This window comes from Stegodyphus dumicola, chromosome 8 (assembly GCF_044657685.1).
Source record: "Stegodyphus dumicola isolate Sdum_Otavi_A_Nest chromosome 8, ASM4465768v1".
In the NCBI taxonomy this organism is placed as follows: domain Eukaryota; kingdom Metazoa; phylum Arthropoda; class Arachnida; order Araneae; family Eresidae; genus Stegodyphus; species Stegodyphus dumicola.
Window position 1 is genome coordinate 175,249,300 of NC_140775.1, and position 23,336 is coordinate 175,272,635.

Sequence of the window (23,336 nt, forward strand, 5' to 3'; positions counted from 1 at the left end):
ACAACTACATGTTCTTACTTCATACAGATTAAAAAAAAAGTCCAAATGCCCCCCTTACACTGACTGATCAGTTCGTAGATTCTACGCCCTTACACTGACTGATCAGTTCGTAGATTCTACGCATGAAGTCTGTCTCTGGTAAATGAACATGTCGAATAGAGATAAAGAGATTACAGAGCTAATGGAAGAAATTTATGGAAATTCTCGACTCCAGTGCAGGGAAATAAATGAAAATTGTTAAACACAAAGTTATGCAATACCATCTAATTACTATGAAACGACATTTATATGAGTAATATCGAGTAATAACAAAAATTACCAGTTGTGTGTCATCGTCTGAAATTTGTGTGGTTTTGAATACTAAAAGCTCACTGAAAATACCACTTGCTGAGAAATTTTCGTTCCTCTAATATTACAGAATTTGAATAAATCACTATTATTAAATAATGAAGAATATGTATGTATGTTTGTAAGTTTCTCCCTGGAAGCCACCAAATATTGAACACGCGCAGTCCTCCACCCGAACATGTGCACCTCAAGAAGAATTTCAGATGTTTTTGTATTTATTTCACATTTTGCGCAAATTTAGGGAACACCTATATAAAATCTTTGTGTTGGCAGTAGGTAAAGTAAAGGTGTAAGATATTTATATTTCAGATTTAATCAGAAAAGCCAGCGACGTAACTAAAGTATGTTGCCTTTCGGGAAACCTCAAAACATTGGCCTTTCGAACTTAATAAAAAAACTCAGCGATCTGACAGAAATATTTTTCGACTTCTTGAATTAAAATATTTTTATCCCCCACCCGGCAGTGTGTTGTCATTCAACAAAGCGTAAGATAGTATTTAATTTTTATTTGAAATTCATTCTGTTAATAATTCAAACTAAGATATTTAAAAGAAATAGACGCATATTCATGTCAGTTATTATTAATTACTAGTGAATCCGTGAAAATACATTAGCTGTATTCATTAAAATAATTACGTATTTTTTCTTTTTATCATAAATATTTTTCGTAGGTGGCAGCGCAAACGACTAGTATTAAAAATTACAGTCAGTAAAAGAATGAAACGCTGAAAAGACAATTCGTAACTAAGAAGGATTTAGAAAATACAGGGTTATTCGTAAATTCCGAAATATAATAATTTCTGCATCCAACAGGTGGCGCTAATCTGCCTATGCTGTATCGCTCTTCAGTACTAAAGATTGCATCATAAAAGCTCATATGTTGAAATGGTGAAACGCAGACACTTGTAAGACTTGCCCTGAAGACTATAGAAGATTTCACCGACTGTGACATTCGTTCGGTAATTTTATTTTTGAATACAAGGATTATGCAACGAACAGAAATCTATAAGAAAATCTGTGAGGTTTACTGCGATACAGCTATGAGTGACAGGATGATTAGAAGATCGGTTCAAGTACAATTCAGGCAGAATGAGCATGCGCGATAAACCGAGAAGCACCCTGCCATTCGCGATGAACGATGACTGGTTCGTTTGAAATGATGCGAAAATTTGTGCAAATAAATGTTTCACGATCTCCAACTTTTCGCTGGTTTTCCTGAAGTTTCGCGTACCGTTCCGTATGAAACTGTTACTGAACGCCTGAGTTATCGAAAAGTCTCAGCAGAATGTGTACCGAAAATGTTTATTCAGGAGCGTAAAGGTAAACGGCTCTGACCTTTCCGAGCCGATGCAACGTCGAGCTGTTGAACCACATTATCACTGGCTATGAAACTTGGATTTCCCATGTCCTGCCATCAACGAAATAACAATAAATGGAATGAAAGCACCCAGAGAAGTTGAAACGGACCATTTCCACATGCAAAATCATGTGCATCGATTTCTGGGATAGAAAAGGTGTCATATTGGTGGATTTCACATCCAGGAACAAAACCTCAACTCCGCTGCGTAAGGTGCAACATTGAAAAATCTGCGACGTGCTATTAAGAGACGTGTCCTGCTTAGTGGTAGTGATATTTTATTTCACGACATGGCCAGGACACATTTCTTTCGTGTGACTCAAGACCTTATCAAGTCCTTCAATTGGCAACACATGAATCATTCGCCGTGTAGAGCTCTGACCTAGCGCCTAGTGACTTTTACCTATTCATGCACTAGAAACGATTATTGAGCAACCGGCGTTTTGATGACGATGAGGAAACGAAATATGCTGAACATCCTTGTTAAACTTCAGGCAGTCACCTTCTATCATACTGGCATACTAAACCTTGTTTCTCAATATGATAAATACCTTAATGTGCTGGATGACCGCGTCGAAAAGTAGTGGAATGTTAGTAAATCGTTATTACACAATAACGGAATTTGCTTTCCGAACAATCCTGGCAACATTTTGGTAACGATTTTAACTTTGAGTTACAGTGAACCCTTTCTAAAACTACTGCTAACATTTTCAGGGAATTAGGATCTTCTGTAAATTCCCTTTAGGGAGGTAATATTAAATACGTATGTTTACTTTCGTTCTCAGAATAACTGATCCCTCTCAGAATTGGGCATTCTAGGAAAGTGGTCCCCATTACAGTGTTCACTGCAATTCTTTTCTTCAAACTTATTTCATGTACTTTTAAAAATGCTTTCTTTTCCAGTCATACAGATATATTGCACAATTGATTCTTCTTTTCCTGAAGGGAATTAGTCATATGGACGGAAATTCTTTAAAGAGATAAGACGAGATAGAATTATTTAATTTATTAAAAAAACTTACCAAGTTTGGAATGGCCATAAACGAAAAGGCATCCATCAGTACCTCCGACAACAGCTTGAATGACTTCTGGTAAGGAACTAGAACACACTTCAGCCTGTGGGGATAAAGAACGACGTATGAAAATTTATGGTTTGCAATGTTCATACCAAATTTGTTTTAATATTTAGCAATGTTTCTGTTCGGGTGCGAAAATAAGGATCAGAACGGTATAAAGTATTAGAAAAAGGTCACAGAAAAAAAATAAAAACTCTGAAGCAAATAATAAGAAACTGAAAACCTCACTCAGTATAGCAATGAAATATATGATTTTATATGTCGTACAAGAAATGAATTCTGAAATGTGCTACAACTGATTTTTGCATAATTATGATTAAAAAAATTTAATCTGAAAGCTCTGAGTGGGAATTTTTATCACTGGAATTAATATCAGTATAATACGAAACAGACGTATAATACGAGGGTTCATTGCCTAAAGGGTATGATACATTCATGGAGGTCTTCCTAAGAGACACTGAGTGACATTTCCGTTTACTCCTCATGAGAGAAACCGAAAATGCAGCCAGCCCATTTGTCGGTTCTGAACTCGATCGAACTACTAGTGCTCAAGAACTACTAGCTAATAGTGAACTACTATCTGCTCGCTCACAAGTGGGCCTTAGCCCACCAGCGGCCGAGCGGTAAAGTCGCTGAACACTGGTAGTTCGGTCCGAGATTCGAATCCCACGAATGGGCTGGCTGGATGGGTGTTTTTGTGGTTTTCTCCATGTGTAACGTGTATACGAGCTAGTTTCCCTTAGAAAGTCCTCCTCGAAGGCATCCCTCCCCTTAGCCAGATAGCCCTAGTGTGCTTTGCCATAATTAAATAAACCAACCAAACCAAACCATGAGTGGGCCTTAACATTAAATGGAAAATGTAACATTAAGGGTTAACCATTGCTTGTGAAGTAATCTTTTTCAACAATAATTTCAATATAATTTTATGCTTTAAAAAGGCAAAGGAAACGCATACCATATTTTATGCTCATGCATTATGTGGTGTATTGCTGTTAAAAGTTTTCTTATATGCACACTAAATTGAAAGCAAAAAAATACAGCAAGTAAACAAAAGATATTAATAAAAAGATTTGACAATTAAGAATGCCATATTATATGTAATAATAAAGTTGAAAAAATCTTCATTTAAACGAAATTTCGAGAACAATGTACATACAGTGGGAGTTGTTTAATGCGATTACGTTGCCCACGGTTATTTTGATAATATTTGCCAAATGATTACATTAAACTATGAGAAGAATATCCTTCAAAGCAGCAATCGAATTCGAATAATTAAATATAAATATAAATACGAGTATAATAAGAAACATACAATTAAGTACTTTCACAGAAGCTTAATGAGGAAAATGAAAGTTTGTTTACGAAATGTTCATAATGTCTTTAATGCAATAGTTCATAACAATTTTAGAAATTATTTGACCCATGCTATACACCTAATCTTAATATTCGGAGGGCATCCCTCATTCAGTGGAAGAGAATATGCCAGCGTTAAATTTAAAATTAGGCAAAAAAGCAATCGAAGTTTGGCGTAGATGTTTTCAGGGGGATTTTCTTTTCTTTCTTTCTTTTTTTTTTTTTAAGAGAGAAGGGGGGGGAACATTTCATTCTGCAGAATATTTTTTGTTTCTGAAGAAGAAGGAAGTTTGTCCAAAGCTCAAAATCGATAGAGCTACTTAAAATCTAAGTCAAATTTTATTTTTGCTTGATTTTAAATGGTTGATTAAAATCAAAACCAAGTTGTTTGGTGACATATTCCTTACTTAGCCATATTTTTCTAAATCTTTGCAATTTTTATAATCTATTTTTAACTTATTTGGAGATATTTATCTCTTATTTGAGGACTTTAATTCAGTTAAAAAAAGTATTCTATGATTATTTTAATGGAATTACCAATTAACATAACATAAACAATATATTTTCCATTGTTATGCAATATCCGAAAACTCCGGTACTTAGAATATTAACAATATCCGATTGATAACATTAACCTGGATTACGTCAATAGACGTCTGCAGTATATACATATATTATATGTGCGATGACTCTAATGGAAAACTCATTTCTTTATTATGAAATAAATGAAAAAAATCGTAATTATTTTTTTAAATTACAAAAATTACAAGTACAAACCTTTTTTGACATAACAATCTTCAGTGTACCTATTCCAACACTTCAGAAGTTCATAAATACCCCGTGAGAAGAATTTCACTCTCGGGCAGCGGTTTGGAAATGCTTGCTTACAGCTTCTTTTAGCCTTAAGAATACGTGCAATTCACTGAAGGAGGCAATGTATGATGCATAAGGTGGATGTGTGAGATATTATGTTATTATTTATCACTTGCTCCGCCATTAGACACTACAAGGACAAAGCATCAGAGCCTCGGAGCCCCGTCCTGGGTCCACCTCTTGGGGTTAATCATATCCGAGGTCTAGAGGCCCCGTCTGAGCGGGAGGAATCCCTGCAGCCCTGTCCGGCTTTATACCAAGCCACACTATAAGGACAGGAAGGAATGCCTGTGGAGGATTTTTGTAACAGAAAATGGCTTGTATCCATGTTACACATGGAGAAAAATGTTACACATGCGTTTTCGTGGTTTTCCCCAGGTGTAAAGCTATAAGAGCCAGTTTCCCTTAGAAACTCCTCCGTGAAGGCATCCCTTCCCTTAAGCAGGTAGCTCTAGTATGCTTTCCCGTAATCAATTAAACAAAATCAGTTCTTCAGTGATGTTTCCTCAAGTTACAAATAGTTGGTTGTGTGCCTCAACAATCCGAGCTGGTTGGAGGGCCCTGCCCATAATGCTGCAAACATGCTCAATAGGAGAGAGATTCGGCGACCATGCTGGCCAAGGTAATGTTCGGCAAGCAGTAGAAACATGTGCAGTGTGGGGGCGGGCGTTATCTTGCTGAAATGTAAGCCCAGGGTGGCGTGACATGAAGGGCAACACAACGGGCCTTAGAATTTCGTCAACGTACCGCTGTGCTGTAAGGTTGCGACGAATGACAACCAAAGGGGTCCTGCTATGAAATGAAATGGCACCCCAGACCATCACTCTTGGTTGTCGGAAGACAGTCAGGTTGGTATCACACCGCTGTCCGGGGCGTTTCCAGACTCGCCTTATGTAGTCATCGGGGTTCAGTTCAAAACGGGACTCATCACTGACGACTATTCTACTCCAGTCAGTGACATTCCAGTACGAATGAGCCCGACACCACTGCAAACGGGTTTGACGTTGTACAGGTCAATGGTAGTCAAGGGCAAGGGGCGCCGTGACCTCAGCCCCCTTTCTGTGAGCCGTCTATGAATGGTCCTTGCAGTCACTGAAGCACTACTTGCACGTACAATCCATGATAATGATGTGATCATGGATCACGTACAATCCATGATAATGATATGATCTGGGGCTGTGAGTGCCGCTCTGATGATTGCTCGGTCTCCACGTTCTGTTGTTTCTGTAAGCCTACCGCTTCCTTCTTGACGCTGTGTTTTGCCATGGTTCACCCATTCCTGCCAACATCGTCTAATAGTGGCATTGCTTCTGCTCAAATGTCGAGCTATTCGCCGATAAGATCAACCGGCTTCTTTGAGTCCACTACACGACCTCTCTCAAATTCTGATATCTGCGCATATTGTTCGCGCACTTGTATGCGAGGCATAGTTTCTGTCTACCAGAGTACACGGAATGAAATTCATGAAGAATCTATGACCTGGAATCGTATTTTCTCCTTTTAAATATCCTGCCATTTGCGCAGATCAGATGCGCTGTAGTGATAACCGTTCATTCGTTGGCAGCCAAAATGTAAAATTTTGCATTTTCTGTCGAAACCTTTATGTATATCAATTTGTGTCCAATTTGCTTTATATCTTCTCGGTGCGTCGTGGTACGTCGTTTTTTTTGTTTTTGTCTAAGAGTGTATAAGACCTTTTCTGAATTTTGCTGCAACTTAAAGGTTTTCATTTGATTCCCCTTCCCAGTTTATTGAATGAAAAGAAAATGGCATGAAAAATGTTACTGCAAATAATTTTAAACGTCACGGTAAAAATTTTCTCAGAAGAAATAAAAAGTATAAGGAGGTTTCCGATTGAAAAAATTGCTATTAAAATGAAATATTTTTAGATATATATGTTATAAAAATTGAAAAATACATCACATTTTACAGTAAATAATTAGATTTTACAGAAATATATTTTCTGAGAAAGAGTGAAAAGTTTTCTGAGAAAAATTCATGTCTTCTAGTATTCATATCTAGTTTTATTTTATAATTTACATTTAAAAGTTCAGCGTATGTGAATGTTTCAACTTTCAGAGCGCATTATTTCCCTTCTGACCCGTTTTCATGTTTTCTGCTTGTTCTAGTACATGTATACAAAAACATATCAATATCACTTCACATAGAACGGAGGACGAAGTCTGTATCTAAAATTTTGTCTAGGAAACTATGGTACCTTTCAGCATGAACTGATGCGATCGCGTTTTATTTATATTTATCGTTTATTTTATTTTCTAGAAAACTGTCAGCTTGAATACATTTTATAATATGTATGACAAATCCATCCAGCATTTCAATATTTCAAGAATATTTCGAAACATTTTCTTGCTACCTTTCATATTTCTATATTAAAATAGTCATAGAATAGGTTTTGGGTAAGCAAATGCATGTTGAATATATAATACTGATATGAAAGGAATTTCGAATATTTTTGACTAAAATTTTAATACATGAAAAAATATGGACATTTTGAAATAAAAAAAAAAAAACATGTAAATATGTTCGAAAATCTGGCTTCGGGCTTTAATTTTCTAAATGTTGTTAGGAATTTTGCACATATGCAAATAATTTTAGTGAACTTACATGTGCATTTTTTTTTTGCATAATGCAACATCAAATACACTCATGTCCATAAATTAAGGATAATGCAAAATCAGGCGAAGGAAGAGTTAGAAGCAAAACAAATTTGACTTATTCGTAAAGCTTATTTATTAAACAAAAGGTAAAGAGCAAAAAAAGTTGCTATATGTTTGATATTATTAAAAAAATTAGCTATTTTTTCTCCCTGGAGCAAATTACCAAAAAAAAAAATATATTACATGGTTGGTATGATTGTTAATACATTGTATGTCTCCCAGACGATGCAATACAGTCCGTACAACGAATAGGCATGCTGAGTATCAAATTATCGATCTGATCTTGGGGGATATTACACCACTCAAAATGCAATGCTCTCCGAAGTTCCGGTAGACATGTAGGAGGAGGTTGACGGGCTGCAACTCGTCGCCCAAGCATGTCCCACACGTGCTCTACTGGATTCAAGTCCGGTGAGAATGCTGGCCAAGTCCATACGGGTGATATCCTCCGATTGAAGGCATTCGCTTACGATGTTTGCACGGTGAGGACGGGCGTTGTCATCCATAAACACAAATTGTGCGCCCATGCCGCCCCGAAACAAACATACATGTTGTTCCAGAATGACGTCCCGATAGATTTGGCTTGTCATGGTTCCAATTTGAACATGCAGGTCAGTTCTGGAACCCAGAATAATTCCACCCCAAACGAGCACTCCTGCACCACCGTAACGATGTCGTTCAATGATGTTTTCTTGATGGTAACGGGTACCTGGAGCTCTCCATATGAAAGTCCGGCGACAATCAGACTGCAAGCTAAACGTGGACTCGTCGGAAAACATCACACAAGCCCACTGTTGCGGTGTCCACAATGAATGCTCTCTACTCCAGGCTAACCGCAGGCGACAGTGAGTTGCAGTAAGTGGAACGCATCTGACAGGTCTACGAGCATATAGACCAATCTGCCCTAAGCGTCTGTAGACGGTCTGCCTTGAAATTGTCGTACCAGTGGCTGAAGAGAGCTGACGAGACAGGTCTGAGGCTGTGCTCCTCCTATTTCTTTTGGCAGTAACTGCCAAATACCGGTCCTCATTCGGCGTTTAACCTGTGCTGTAACGTCTACTCACAGTACCATCATCTTCGAATCGTTGCCAACGCATGGAGATGACACTCTGGGCAATTCCAAGTTCGTCTGATATTTCCAGTTGGGTACGCCCACATTCCAGACGGCCGATAATTCTACCACGTAAAAAATCATCCAAATGCGTCCTTTGTGTCATAACTATTCGGTTATTGCACTGAAATGCTTATAAAGCGCCTACGAACAATTTTATTTCTTTGCCTGTATTCCTTATATATCACTCTCTTACACTCTCGTCATTGTAACGTTCCATCGGTGTCATCTGGTTACTTCCTGAAATTTGCATATGATTCTTGAAGATGTGTGTAGTGATTTTACAGGTGATCTATTTATTTTAAGAGTTCGATTTCCGCGTGACTCCGAATTATCCTTAATTTATGGACATGAGTGTACTTTAGAGACGAAGCTCTGCCGGAAAAATAAGACTACAGGGGGCAAGTCTATTTAATATTCAGTAAATGGCTATCTCGCTAAGTTGGCGATCTATCGCTAAGTTACAGATGGATTTGTCGATTAATTTTTGGTGAAATATTGTCAAAAGTCGCCAAGACCTGCCGACTATTTTACAACATTTCGGTCCGGTGCTTGTAAAACTAATTCATCTTGTAATTAAATAACAATAATTGGTCCCTATATGTAACGGCAAACGTATCCGGCCCTTAGATGTAACCTTATTACCGTATATGCCTCCCAGTTATTATCGTATATGACGAATGGAATTTAGTATTTCATGATTTTTTTCAGTGTGTTAAAAGTTCTTACCTGAGTGTCGTCAGGCGAAAAAATGGCATCGAAAGCGAACATTTTAGGCGCAGAGACGCCAGCTCTCCTTTCTGCAGGTGAAGATTGGCCACCACCCGAGGAAAGGTCATATACTGTAACTTGTTTCTTTCGAGCATCCACATTTAAGAAAGATGAATTAAGCTCCCCAGAATCACCTTTGATTCTCAACATCACTTTCACCTGAAAGATAAAGAGCATATTTTAAAGTAAATATATACATATATATACATATCTTGATTATATATATGTGATGTACCAGCTTTTGTTAGGAATAAATAGATTGTTGAAGAATCATAAATGTAGTCATAAATAATAGTTAAGTTATCAGACGATAAGTTTAAAAAACAGGATCCCTTTATTATTGGTCAGGAGAAATAGCAGTTACAAAATCAGATATGCGGAGTAAATAAAAAAGAAGTACTAATAACATTTTGCATAAAGTTTACTGCATCGTGACATTTAAGGAAAGCCCCCGATATTCTTTTGCGAGTCCTTTTGTAGCCTCTGGAAAGGCGGAGCTTCCAAGAAATGCCGTCAGCCTATCCAGTTCGCTTTAAATATTTCCAGAACATTCTATAACTGTACGTGTAGAAAAGGCTTGAAAAACAACTTGACTACGGGGCTGTGGATTTAATTCCACGTATTTCAAATAAGAGACCATCGCCATTAAAAATGAAAAGAACATACAGTTAGAATTTTAAGTGTATTCTTGACTAGGGAATTTTATTATTACAAATATATATATATATATATACATATAATATATCTAAAGTAAACATACTATTTAATTACTTAAAATAAGCAAAGCATACAGGTACACCAGGTCGGAAAAAAAGAAAAGGAGGGGATACAGTTCTAGATTTCTTGGCCGATTGACAATATTCAAACTGCTTTTTTCATATCTCGAAATCATAACATACAATATTCAAACTGCGTTTTTCATATCTCTAAATCACAACATAAGATATGTACTTATCTTATCTATATTATAGCTCTAAGACATTTATTTCAACCCTCTTGATTTACAATGACCTGACACATCTTCGTGAAAGTTTTTCTTGGTTTTCCTTCAAACTGGATGCAACGAATTAGCGTGAATTTACTCTCGTCGGAAGTCATCACCGTTAACCAAACTGGATTAAATGCTCTTTCGGCGAAGGTAAGTATCTTTCCTTAATTAGTAATTTTGCTGGATGTGTGATTTATTTCGCTGTTCTCAATTTGGCGGGGTCTTTTTGAAGATCCTTGAAGATATCTTCTTTCAACTTTATTGTAATTTTATTGCAGACAAATACAGACGTCTGAAAACATTCCATTGCTGTGGTCTATGAATGTGTAGAGATATTAGGTATTTTTTTGGAAGCAGGCAAGATGAAAAATTAGCAAACCCCTTCGCCGGGAATTGAACCATGGGCCTCTGGAATACCGGCCCAGTGCGCAGAACGACTACACCACCAAGTACGCTAGGACGCGGGAGAAATATCTTATATACTCCCCCTTTTAAAGAGCGACTGAGTTTTTTAGGGGACCCAATCGCCAAATCCTGGGTGTGGAGTGTCATCATCCACAACCGTTTTAGTTCTGGCGCCACTGTAGAGACAGGTATTTTTTGGAAGCAGGCAAGATGAAAAATTAGCAAACGCCTTCGCCGGGAATCGAACCACGTACCTCTGGAAAACCGGCCCAGTGTGCAGAACCGCTACACCACGAAGGCACGCTAGGAAGGCAGGAGAAATACCTTATAAACGTTTAAGCTCTCCTTCAAGACTGAACAATTATAAAATAAAGATTAAAAACGTGCATCAAGACTGCGTTCAAATTCTTCCAAAATATCAAATCTGCGAAAAGCATAAAGGAGATATTTCACCAACTACTGGCGCTTATAACTCGATAACACAGAATAGTTCTTTATTAAGATATACTGTATTGAAAGCGTTTAAATATTCTTCTCATTTTCATTTTTAATGATTTGAAAATAATACTTCGTATAAAAGAATTATCAGTTGAGTTTCTATTAATCTTCATCGGGCATTCAATATTGTTCTGATCATTGCAATATTACTGAGGCTCTTCTGCTAGCTTAATCTTTCACTGTTCACGGCATTTAACGATTCTTTGTTCCAATCGATAAATCAAAGAATTGGCAGATTCTTGAAGCTTGCATAGTTCCAATTTCCAACAAAATACGGGAAGTTGCTCTCAATTGACTTTTCTCAGACAGGTCTTATCGGTTCTTCGTTGTTGTTGTGGAGTATAATTAGTATCTAGAAAGCGTCGCTAAAAGGTTTATGCGAGAAGGGGAAGGATTTTAAATCCCTTGTCTATCTCGAGACTGCGACTAATTACAACAAGGGAAACACCAGGGTAATAAATTATTGAATTTGAGAAAGAGGCATGTTTTTAGACAAGAATTTGCAGAGAGCGGAGCATATACGGTATGTCTCTTTAGAACTTAGCTCATTAGAACTTAGCCCGAAATCACGAAATCGGTCAAGCGAATATATACATCCTTACGTGAATAATGCACTTTACTCTTATAACCATGAGAGATTTTGCTGCAAGAGTATACGTGCACAGACATTCGATAAACACTGCAAAAGCCTTAAATTAATTAAGCAAAATGTTTCAAATTACAGAAATAATTTCCCACAAAATCGTTAATTTCCCTAAAAGACCAAATCCTTATAGAGTCTTGTAATCTTTGGTAACATACCCCACGAGAAATCTACCTAAGACTTAACCCTTTGCAGCACAGTGGGTCCGGTCTGGACACACCTAAAAATTTCCTTCTGTACGCACAGAAAAATTGAATGAAAAAGGATTTATAGGAAACTATAGGTTACTCGGAACCTTCTTTATTTATAGCAGATGACAAAAACCAGTCCATATATTTTAGCCATGTTTAGTTTTTTAAGAACCTCATTTTTCAAAGAAATCTTCCAGATTTGTTTTTGGGTATAAAAGGAATTGTTTGAAAAGTAATTTCTATGCTATTTTTTTGGCTGTATGCTAATCTCCATGTTCTTAGTTTTAAATTTTTACCTTGAAATCTTGCCTAAAATCAAACGGCGAACCCTACGTGTGCCCAGACCGGGCTCACCGATAATCTAGGACAACTGAGAGTCTGTATTTTTTGTTTCTCCGTATCTCATCGGTCAGTTCATTGACAACAATGCTCGTTTCAGCACTCTTTTCGAAGCTCTATTCAACCAGTGTGCCCACTTTGGGCACACCCACAGAATTAAACGATAAGTGCTATCTTCACAAAATTTTACTCGTGTACTCCTCTAGGCCTAATAAGACTGCCTACTTTTTTTTTATCAAAACTAAAACTTTAAATTAATTTGAAATTAAAGCTGATTTTTGTTGTTGGACTTCTAAATTAACACTTTAGCAGTCTGTTGATTGGAAGGGTATTGTCAAAAAATAACCTGTATTTAACGTATACATAGGAAATTTACGGCATACAGAGATATCGCACTACAAATTTATTCTAGTAATTACTATGAATCAAAGTTACAAGGAATGTTTGGATGCGCAAAACATACTTTTTAGTGAAGTTATTAATCAAGAAATTTCCTCTGAAAACTAGGCTTGTCTTTCTAGCAATGAAAAGTAAGTAACAGATTTCTTAAACTCATCGAAGTTTGGCAAAAAAGGCCACTAAATGGATTCGAAAGTGGTCAAAATGTATATTTTTGTTGAAAGATGATAACCGAAATTTTTCGCGATTATAATACTTCCTTTACTTTGTACAAGGAAGTAAAAATAGTTTGTCGTTGGATCTTCCGGGTAAATTAACAGAACACCAAAATGTGGAGTGTGTCAAAATAAGGATTGGATTATTTAATTATGGCAAAGCACACGAGGGCTATTTGCCTAAAGGGAGGGATGCCTTCATGGAGGACTTTTTAAGGGAAACTGGCTCGTATACACGTTACACATTGGGAAAACCACGAAAGCGCCCATGCAGCCAGCCCGTTCGCGGGATTCGAACCTCGGACCGAACTACCAGTGTTCAGCGTCTTTACCGCTCGGCCGCTGGTGGGCTGCGTCACAATAAGATAAAAAACCGTAAACTTACTTATTGCAATGGACACTGCATTATTTCTAAAATCATAAGTGATGATGAAGCGTATACACCGTTTTTTGCCACTTCAACACGTCAAAAAAGTAAAGTATGGATTTCTGAAGATGACCACAACCAACAATGGGAAAAGGCACCGAGAATGAAAACAATAATGCATGCCGTTTTCTTCAAGTGCGCAAGACTGCACAAATCCACCAAGTTAGAGAGATACAGAAGACAGTTACAGCTAACTGGTTCACGACTAAGTGTCTTCCAGAAATTCTTTAAGAAGTGAAAAATTAGGGAACTCTTACATCACCAAGGTAATACACCTCGTCATTCAGCAAGAATTACAGTTGAGAAAATACATTAAACATTTTTCTGAACAAAAATACATTAAAATGATAGGACATCTACTCTATTTCCCAGATCTTGCTATGTGTGATTTTTTAATCTGAATATATTTTAATCTGAATAACATTTTAATCTGAAACGAAATTTAAGTGTTGCTCGTTTTCATTCCGAAGATTGATAATGATAAGGATATAAAAGCATATTCTTCATTCCAAGAAATCGATGACTTCAAGCATTTAATGCGTAGAACTACATCCACGTTGGAGACAACTGCTTTGAACACTCTTAAGATCTGGAACACTTCTAAGACTGTGAGGATTTATCTATTTATTTTTAACTAATAGTTAATTTTAAGTTAATGTACTTTTCTATCCCTCTCTTTTCACCCACGCTTTTCATGCCAGAATATAAATGACATAGCACGTGTTTATTCAGATTGAGGGAGAAATAAGTACTATTTAAGTGAAGATTTCGCAAGTTTTAGAGCGTGTCCTGTTTATTTGAGATCACGTTGCTACCGTGATTTAATACAGATTTAATTCTGTGGTGTTGAGTGATTCTAGCCATTAAAATTGTCTCGACGGTTTTCTACAAACCAGAGCCTTTTTCTGCGAGTTACTTTATCCTATGAGCCGTTAGGCTTATCTTACTACATTTGATTTTAGTTCAACATTACTTATTTAAGTTAAGCCCGAAGTGTTGACTTTTGTAAACCCAAGTTGGGTCATTGTTATTTCTTTGTGTTGAAATCAAAGGGAATACGTCCTTCTTCTGACTTTCTTGCTTTTTATCATAAGACTTGAAGGTAATTCTTCTATAGTGTTTTTCGAGTAGGCAGTGTAAGGTTCTTAAGAATACCGGACTTTATAAGACTTTTAAGATTTGAAAAGATTTGACTTGTACCATTTAGATAACCCTCGTATATTCCGGATAAAGTGCGATTAAATTACACATTGCGGGTGAAGCATCTCCAAAGTAATATGATATCAGCTACCATTACTAGTATTCAAGGAATGGTTTTTTTTTTTTGCTTTTTAAAATTTTCTTTGCTACATCGTTCCGGGAAAGTTAGCGTTTTAAGCAGGGTATGGTTAATACGCATTCCGGTTAATACTCTACCATTTAATCAGGAATTGACTCTAACATGTTATCTAAATATTCTCATAAAATCGTTAAATCGTTTTATAGCGTCTAAATTTTTTATAGTATTATTTTTATGCAATGAAATTTACCACAAGAACCGTTTGTTTGTGATTTAATAAACTAATCCTAAGGTAGCAGAGTATTTTTAGATTAACACGCATTTCAGAAAATCTAGTTTTTACATCCTTGTACGAAGTAAAGGAAGTATTCTAATTGCGAAAAATTCTGGGTATCATATTTTAACAAAAATATCCATTTTAACCGTTATCGAATGCAATTTAACGATGTTTCTAACCTTATTCTATCCCTATGTCTCTATGTAAGGATGGAATAAGGGACTCTATTCCCTAAAACGAATTATAAAACTGATTTAAAATGGATTCAGAAGATATTTTTTTGTGGCGTCTGTACATACGTGTACGTATATATGTATGTATTTCGCATAAACCAAAAACGATTAGCCTCAGAAAGTTCAAATTTTGTATATAGGACTGCTATAATATGCAGTTGTGCACCTCTCGTTTTGGTTGCAATCGGCCGCCACCTCTGTTACTCGGCTTGGTGAGCTCAGTTATTTTTAATTCTTTTATGCTGGTAAATTGTGTATGTTTTGCTTTAAAATTAATGAATTGTTCTTATCTCCCGGTTAAGGTTTTTATGCCATTAGTTAATCTGCATGCAATAGTTGTAGAATTATCAACAATGTAAAAGATGCTTGAAAGCGGTTAAGCCTAATTTTTCTTACCATAGCAGCCTTATTGGTTTACATTTGAAACTTGTTTATATTTGAGCAAAGCAGTGAATTAAGCCTTTCTGCACCTTCAGTGCCTTTTTGCGGAGTGGGACCGAAAGGAAAGTTTTAGTTTTGTGCATCGAAAAATCTGTCTTCTTGCCTGCTGGACGAATTGCTTGCTTTTGCGTAGAAGTCAATTGTAAAAATTGGTTTTTAATTGATTTTTAATGATTGATTGTTTTATTATATTTAATTGTTTTAACTGTTTTTTATGTGTTATGTTTTTCTATATATTTCAATTTTTAATGAAAGTATTTTGAGTGTTTAGGTATTTTTGCCTTGCCGCGAAGTGAGAACTGGATTAAATGAATGAGAAATATATCTCTAATGAAATTCGAGGAAATAAGCTGAAATGAAATGCAGCAAAAATTCCGTATAATTTAATATTCCGTACAAGGAAGTCATGTGGTGTGTGTACACATCAGATTTTTTTATGCTAATATTCACTGAAATTAGCTTTAGCGAATGCGTTGATTTTAAAAAACTATTCACGGATCGTAAGTGAGTTGTATTGTTGATCCTAGTGACACAAAACTATTGAAATTCTTGAGGTTTTCTTCCATATTTTAGTGCAAGGAATTCGTGGACAACGTGAAAAACGCCCTGAAGCAAAAGAAAACAGGAATAGAAATAAATAGCGATTTGAAAGGTCCGGCATTTCTTTTTCCAACAATTCGCTGCATACGCAGTTCAAAGAGAATGCGCTGAGCTTCCATTCACGAAAATAAAAAGCACCAGAGCGTCGGCTCTTTTTCTTCTTTCTTTCTCTCGAAATATTTGTGGTTTAGATACACACTCTGTGTATGTATATATGTACGTGTGTGTGTCCAGAATAAAACATTTCATATCTTATTCCATTTCAACCGGCGAGTGGACGTGTGACTTTCGACAGAGATTGGAAATATTTTGTCCCAAGTGGGAGTGTAGTTTAAAATACAGGAAAAAGTAAACAACTTATCCTACGCATCATCTTTAACGTTGATGCTGTTGGTATTGTTGTGAAGTACGGGTACAGGAACATCTCTCCAAATAATCATTTAAATTGAGCAGGAAGAAATACACAGTTTACAGCAACAAATAATGAAAAAAACAGTAAAAATAACAGTTGTAAAAAACTCCAGGAGAACACAGACACAAGCTATATTCTCTCTTAAAACACGAGAAATATCGCAGACTGCCGATAAGACCTCCCAGAATAAACTCAGCTAACTATTTGAACCATAGTAATAACTAAAATAACTCACCACTTAACTGCCTGAAATGTAACCACACACAACATATATATAGGGTTGGCAAAGTTCCTGAAAGTTTCCAGAAAACGTTTTTGCCTATATTTTGTGTTCTAATTGATGTAGTTTTCAAATTTAAATGTTGTTACATATATAATCGTAAGATCTAAAATTATATAACAAGAATAAGCACGTATATGAAAAATACATAGTCGCAAACTCAATTATCCCAAATAGTACACCCTAAAATGTTTACCTAAAATGTAACAAATGGACAAATGAATAAATGAAATCAACGGTATAATCAAAAGCATTCAGATATTTACAGCACCACCTTTGAAAGTGGTTGTCTCAGGAAGCACTACTGAAAACATAATTAAATTACGATAAATAAAGATTATTTGCCTAAGCTGAAAGCTGTAGTTTGGTTAGGCTTTTCTATGAGAAACTGGATCGTATTTGTGTTACATACGGAGAAAAACAGAAGACACCCATATACAAGGTTATCCAAATTAAACTTCCCCAACTCAGAGGCCTGGGCAGAGTGTTGTATGGGTCATAATGTGAGGAAATTTTAAAAACAGACACTTCAGATCATGCGCTCGAGATTTATTACACAAAAGAAATTAGTACAAGAAGTTGCCGATAGGTGGCGCTGTAACACTAGTAATGTGTATATTGCAGCAACGTGATTTGCAGAAATAAAGCTTCTGCGCAACATATCCAAAAGACGAGCCCTACAAAAGTGAAAGACAGGCCTTGCACAGGCAGTTGTTTCCAGCTCGCTGATGCACAATGGCGACTTTGAAAGACAAAGCTCTGTGAGTGAAACTTTTCTACCAGAATGACGAGAACTCCTGTGCTGCGATAAGAGCATTTCGTCGGCTGAAGATCTTACGCCGAGGACCAATGACATCACGTGCTCTACGAGACATGATGAAGAAGTTCGAAAGAACGGGACAGCTGGGAAGTTTACCAGGTAGAGGACGACAGGTTGTGGAATCTGCACGCGTAGAAGACATTGCTTTGGCGGTCGTGGACCCCACTAGCCAATCGCCACATGGTGTTGTCAGTGTGCCAACTGTTTCTCGTGCTGTTGATATGCCCTATACGACCGTCTGGCGTGTGATGCGTCGAATCCTCGGTTATTTTCTTACAAAATCCATAGCCGTCATCAGCTGTAAGACGGGGATCCTGTAGTTCGGGAAACATTTGCGTTGCAATTCCTTGCCAGAATGGAAGTCGATGCTGCTTGGCCGTGGAAGATCCTTTGGACGGATGAGGCCCATTTTCATCTGAATGGTCAAGTGAATACGCACAACTGTCGCATTTGGACAAGTGAAAACCCGCGCACAATCCATCAAGTGCCCTTGAACCCTCTAAAGGTTACTGTATGGTGCGGTTTCACTGCAACATTCGTTATTCGACCTTATTTTTTTGAAGAGGTGACTCCAACAGGGTTCAAAACCTGCTCTGTCACAGAAAAACGGTATCAGGACATGTTGACAACGTTTGTCATCCCTGAACTGCAACAACGTGGCCGCCTCCAGGACACGATATTTATGCAGGATGGTGCGCCTCCCCATATTCTTCGTGGCGTTCAACAGGTGTTACGGGCAACTTTTACCGATGCAAATGTGATCAGCCGCTATTTCCCTACAGCTTGGCCTCCTCGATCGCTCGATCTCACGCCATGCGACTTTTGGTTATGCGGATTCTTAAAGGATCGGGTCTACCGAGAACACCCAACAACCTGGCACATCTGAAAGACGCAATTATTTGACATGTTCGTGGAATTAATGTGGACTTACTGCGTTCCGCTGTGGAACACACTGCTTTGCGAATGGAAAGAGTTGTGGAGAACCAAGGCACACATATAGAACATCTTGTTGATCTGCAGCGCCACCTATCGACAATTTCTTGTACTAATTTTTTTTGTTTAATAAATCTCGAGCGCATGATGTGAAGTGTCTGTTTTTAAAATTTCATGACATTATTACCCATACAGCACTCTGCACAGGCCTCTGAGTTGGGGAAGTTTAATTTGATAACCCTGTAAATAACCCGTTAGCTGGGAGAATCAAACGCGGGTCAAATTACCAGTGGTCTAGCCATATAGTCGCTGCAACATTCTTAAGGAAGATTCACAGTGATATATTGTACTGAAAAAGTATTTGAAGACTGTTTGCGACAATTTGGAAAAAATGCAGCCTAAAAATTAGAGTTGGACAATCCGCTCCGAAACTGATTCAAAGAATCGATTCATTTTACCGAGCGAATTTACTCGGATTCTAGAAAACGCAATTGTAGCTGCTTTACAGTTCACGCGCAGCTCTTGTTGGAAGCATGCCAAAAATAAAAGTCTGCTATTTATTCACGAACTGATTAAATTTATTGAACAAGCGAATGTCTGACTTGCGAAAAAAGAGCAGAGCTCTTACTGGAAGTGTATCAGGTAATTTCGATTCATTTTAGAGGGGGGGGATATAATGTTTACCCTCTTATACTACAAGTGAGTTCTATTTTTTTTATAATTTCTCAGCTTTTTGAAAAATTTTTGTTCTAGAATTTTATTGTCAGTTCTATGTAGAAAGAAATTTTTAGGAAATATCAAAGATACAGTTGAAAGAAATCAGTTAAGGGAGTTAGCGTTTGATCGAATCCCTGTTTCCGATTCCAAAGCGCTCTATTATTTTCGCTTTTCGTTCCATCCTCACTAACTGCTCTTGATTCACCACTCGTTCCGAATCTTTTTCATCCAAGTTATTATTAGGGAGTGGTGATTCATGAAAAATAATCGATTCATTTAAGTGAGCGAACGGTTCTGATTCGATCCCGCAAAAGAGCGCTTTACCCTTCTGCGCTAGAACATTTAATATAGGAAGAAAAGTAACGTATGTCATGAATACATGGTTTTCGAGAATGAATAAAAAAGATTTCATTAAATCTCTCTGGAAGATGTATACAGACATTAGGTATTTTCGGAAGCATGCAAGATGAAAAATTAGCAACGCCTTCGTCGGGAATCGAGCCGCGGACCCATTATTAACGCGCTGAGCGTGCAGACTATTACACCACGAAAGATCGCTAAGAAGGCAGGAGAAATATCTTATAGATGTAGTATCTGAAATAGTTTGAAAGTGGTTTTATTATGCAAGTAGTTTCATTCGCTGAAAAGTATTCTATGCATTTGTTATTGTATGCACTAATCGTCAATGAACGATTATAGGGGATTTCTACGAAGGCGGATTGTTAGAATTGGTCCTATTCTGTAATCCGAAAAAGTCCCGAGCTTTCCCAAGGCTTCTACGTTTTTTCGTTTGATAAAAAATGAAGTTTACAATGAAATAATTGATAATCCGGACTATCTCAAGAAAATACACATTTTCAATCCATGCACCAGACGCTTTTCACGCACACCTATTGTCGAAAGAGTTTCAAAAGTTACACGAAACCAGAGTTCTCTGTGAAAGATGTAGTACCAGAAATGGGCTGAAAATGGTTTTATGCATACGGTTTCAGTTAGTCATAAGGTATCAAAGGAGTCCTGATCTGAAGAAGACTTCTTCTTCTTCTTATGCAAGTGGTTTCAGTTAGTCAAAGGGATTATAGGCATTTGTCATTATGTACACTAGTCGCCAAGGAACGATTATTGTGAATTTCGACGCTGGTGGACTGGTTAAGTGGGACTTATCCGTGGTATGAAAGAAATCCTGATCTGCACAAGACTTCTTCTTCCCTTTTGTGAAAAAATGAAGTGATAATCTTGACCCTCTCAATGAAAGAATTACACAGTTTCAAGTGTTACACCAGACCAAAATTCTCTGTGAAAGATGTAGTACCTAAAATAGGCTGAAAGTGGTTTTATGCAAGTGGTTTCAGTTAGTCAAAGTGATTATAGGCATTTGTTATTGGGTACATTAGTCGTCAATGAACAATTATTGTGAATTTCCATGGTGGCGGACTGGTTAAATGGGACCTAGCCGTGGTATGAAAGAAGTCCTGATCTGCCTCAAGACTTCTTCTTACCATTTGTGAAAAAATAAAGTGATAATCTTCATCCTCTCAATGAAAGAATTAAACAGTTTCAAGAGTTACACCAGACCAAAATTCTCCGTGAAAGATGTAGTACCTGAAAAGGGCTGGAAGTTTTTTATGTATTTGGTTTCGATCCTTCACAAGGATTATTTGTTATTGTGTACACGAGTTGCCAGTGAATGATTATTGCGAATTAATGACGGTGGATTGGTAGAACTAGTCCTATCCGTGGTCTGAAAGAAATCCTAATCTTCTACAAGACTTCTTCTTTTGTCTCTTTTGTCAAAATTAAAGTTTAAAAGAACTGATATCTTGACCATCTCGAGGAACGTATTAGGCAATTTCAAGCACTACAACAGACATTCTTTTCCGACCATGAACCGTGTGATATTTGGCGACTGTTTGGCGATCAACAGAGCGTGCTTGGCGCATATAGCTCTTCTCCAAGAAGGGTTAATGTATTTTAAGAGAGTTATTAGCCTCAGGAGAGGAAGGTTGGAGATTTTTCTATGCTGTAGGAGCGACGCACTGCTCTGAGTTCACTATTACGCTTTGAACGTTATTTCCTAATAAATGTTTGTTTCGTCTTGTTAAGTGGTACCTTGTTAAACCACGAAGTCATCACAAACCGCAACTGGGTATCGCTATGATATCTGTGGTGTTATTAAAAGATACATATATTGAAACTTCTGAATTTGCTTCGTGATCGTTTTGAGTGTATAAATTAAATAAAAAAAAACTTTCAAACCGATTCTTCTAATGCATACTTCACAAAGATCTCCTGAAATTCTACCATTCATTCCTAGTCGTAGTTTTTGCCGGAGTATAGTCGTCCCACAGTGGCGTGATCTGAATACACGACTATCGGTGCCTTACCAAAATGAATCATTTATTCCTAGAAAAACTATATATATGAATACCAGTGCATTTTTTTATCCTTTACTGTCATAAATTATTCACAAATCTGTTACAAATCTTCGAATTTTAAATGTTTAATATTAGAAACAAATATGTAACGTTTACAATATTTGTTTGGGATAATATAAAAGCAGCCAAAAATTGAACCTTAAAAGCTTGTAAACATCTTATAGGTCAAAGTTTGAACAGATAAATTATACTACAGTATTTTAAATATACATCCTTCATAACCTCTGTAACAATATCTAGTTTCTAGCCTAGAGTATAGTAAGCATACAGTATCTAATGTATACAACATATAGACTATGTGTCACTCGAATGTTTATTTAATGCGTAAGGGTTCTGAAGCAGTTAAAAGTTTGCGAAGTTAAATGATATACTCGGATTTCCAACAAAATGGGATATCGAAGACTCTTATGCTGTTCTATACAAGACTAAGTAATGTGTTTCATGGAAAATGATAGGATTTACAGTTAGTTTGAATTTTTAAGCCAATTTAAAATGGCTACATTTTTAAAACAAGCATTTTAAAGCAAAACTTCACATGTAAGATTAAAAGATCTTTTAAGGCATTTATCCCACCTTCTTAGCGTGCCTTCGTGGTGTAGTGGTTCTGCACGCTGCGCCGGTATTCCAGAGATCCATGGTTCGATTCACGGCGAAGGTGATTGCTCATTTTTCATCTTGCCTGCATCCAAAAAAATCCTAATGTCTCCACAATCTAAGTTCATTATTTATTCCCTTCATATCAAGAATATAGAATTTCATATACATCTGTAGTAAATTTTTATGTATGTAAATATAATTAATAAGAGCAACCAGTGCTAAATGTGCAATATAAAAGGAAATGTTTAAGAATTATTTAGTTAAGGGGTGTAGGAACCCCAAAATCTTCAAAAAATTATGATTTCGGATTTTTGCATTTTCAAATTCTCTACACTTTTATCTTTCTAAAAATACCGTTCTTTAATCTCTATGAAAATTAGAACTGTAAAAAAAATCTAGTTTTAATTTGTCATCTACTGCTTTGATCAATGAGGATTTTTACTTAAAAACGCGTTTTTCTCCAAACGTGATTTTTTTATACTCGATGTACCTTTTCTCAGGAACTAGTGCTCACAGGTATCTAAACTTTTTATGGCCTATTTATTAGGTTCCCAAATATTTACTGAAATGAGCTTTTTGTAATAAACTTAAGAAAAAAGTTTTTAAATTTTTTTTGTGGGAGAAAAGTGCTAAATTTTAC

The 23,336-nt window shown here is 36.7% G+C and overlaps 1 protein-coding gene across 2 annotated transcripts in view; it reads right to left on the reverse strand.

Moving 5' to 3' along the window:
• The window catches only part of LOC118186705 (uncharacterized), a 1,213,074-nt gene that overhangs the window by 138,478 nt on the left and 1,051,260 nt on the right, over nucleotides 1–23,336 (reverse strand). For both annotated transcript variants that reach the window (XM_085822787.1, XM_085822788.1), the window contains 2 exons: nucleotides 9,526–9,726; nucleotides 2,728–2,821 (listed from right to left, as the gene is read on the reverse strand). In XM_085822787.1, the coding sequence (XP_085678913.1) occupies nucleotides 2,728–2,821; nucleotides 9,526–9,726 (295 nt within the window). The remainder of the gene's footprint in view (nucleotides 1–2,727; nucleotides 2,822–9,525; nucleotides 9,727–23,336) is intronic.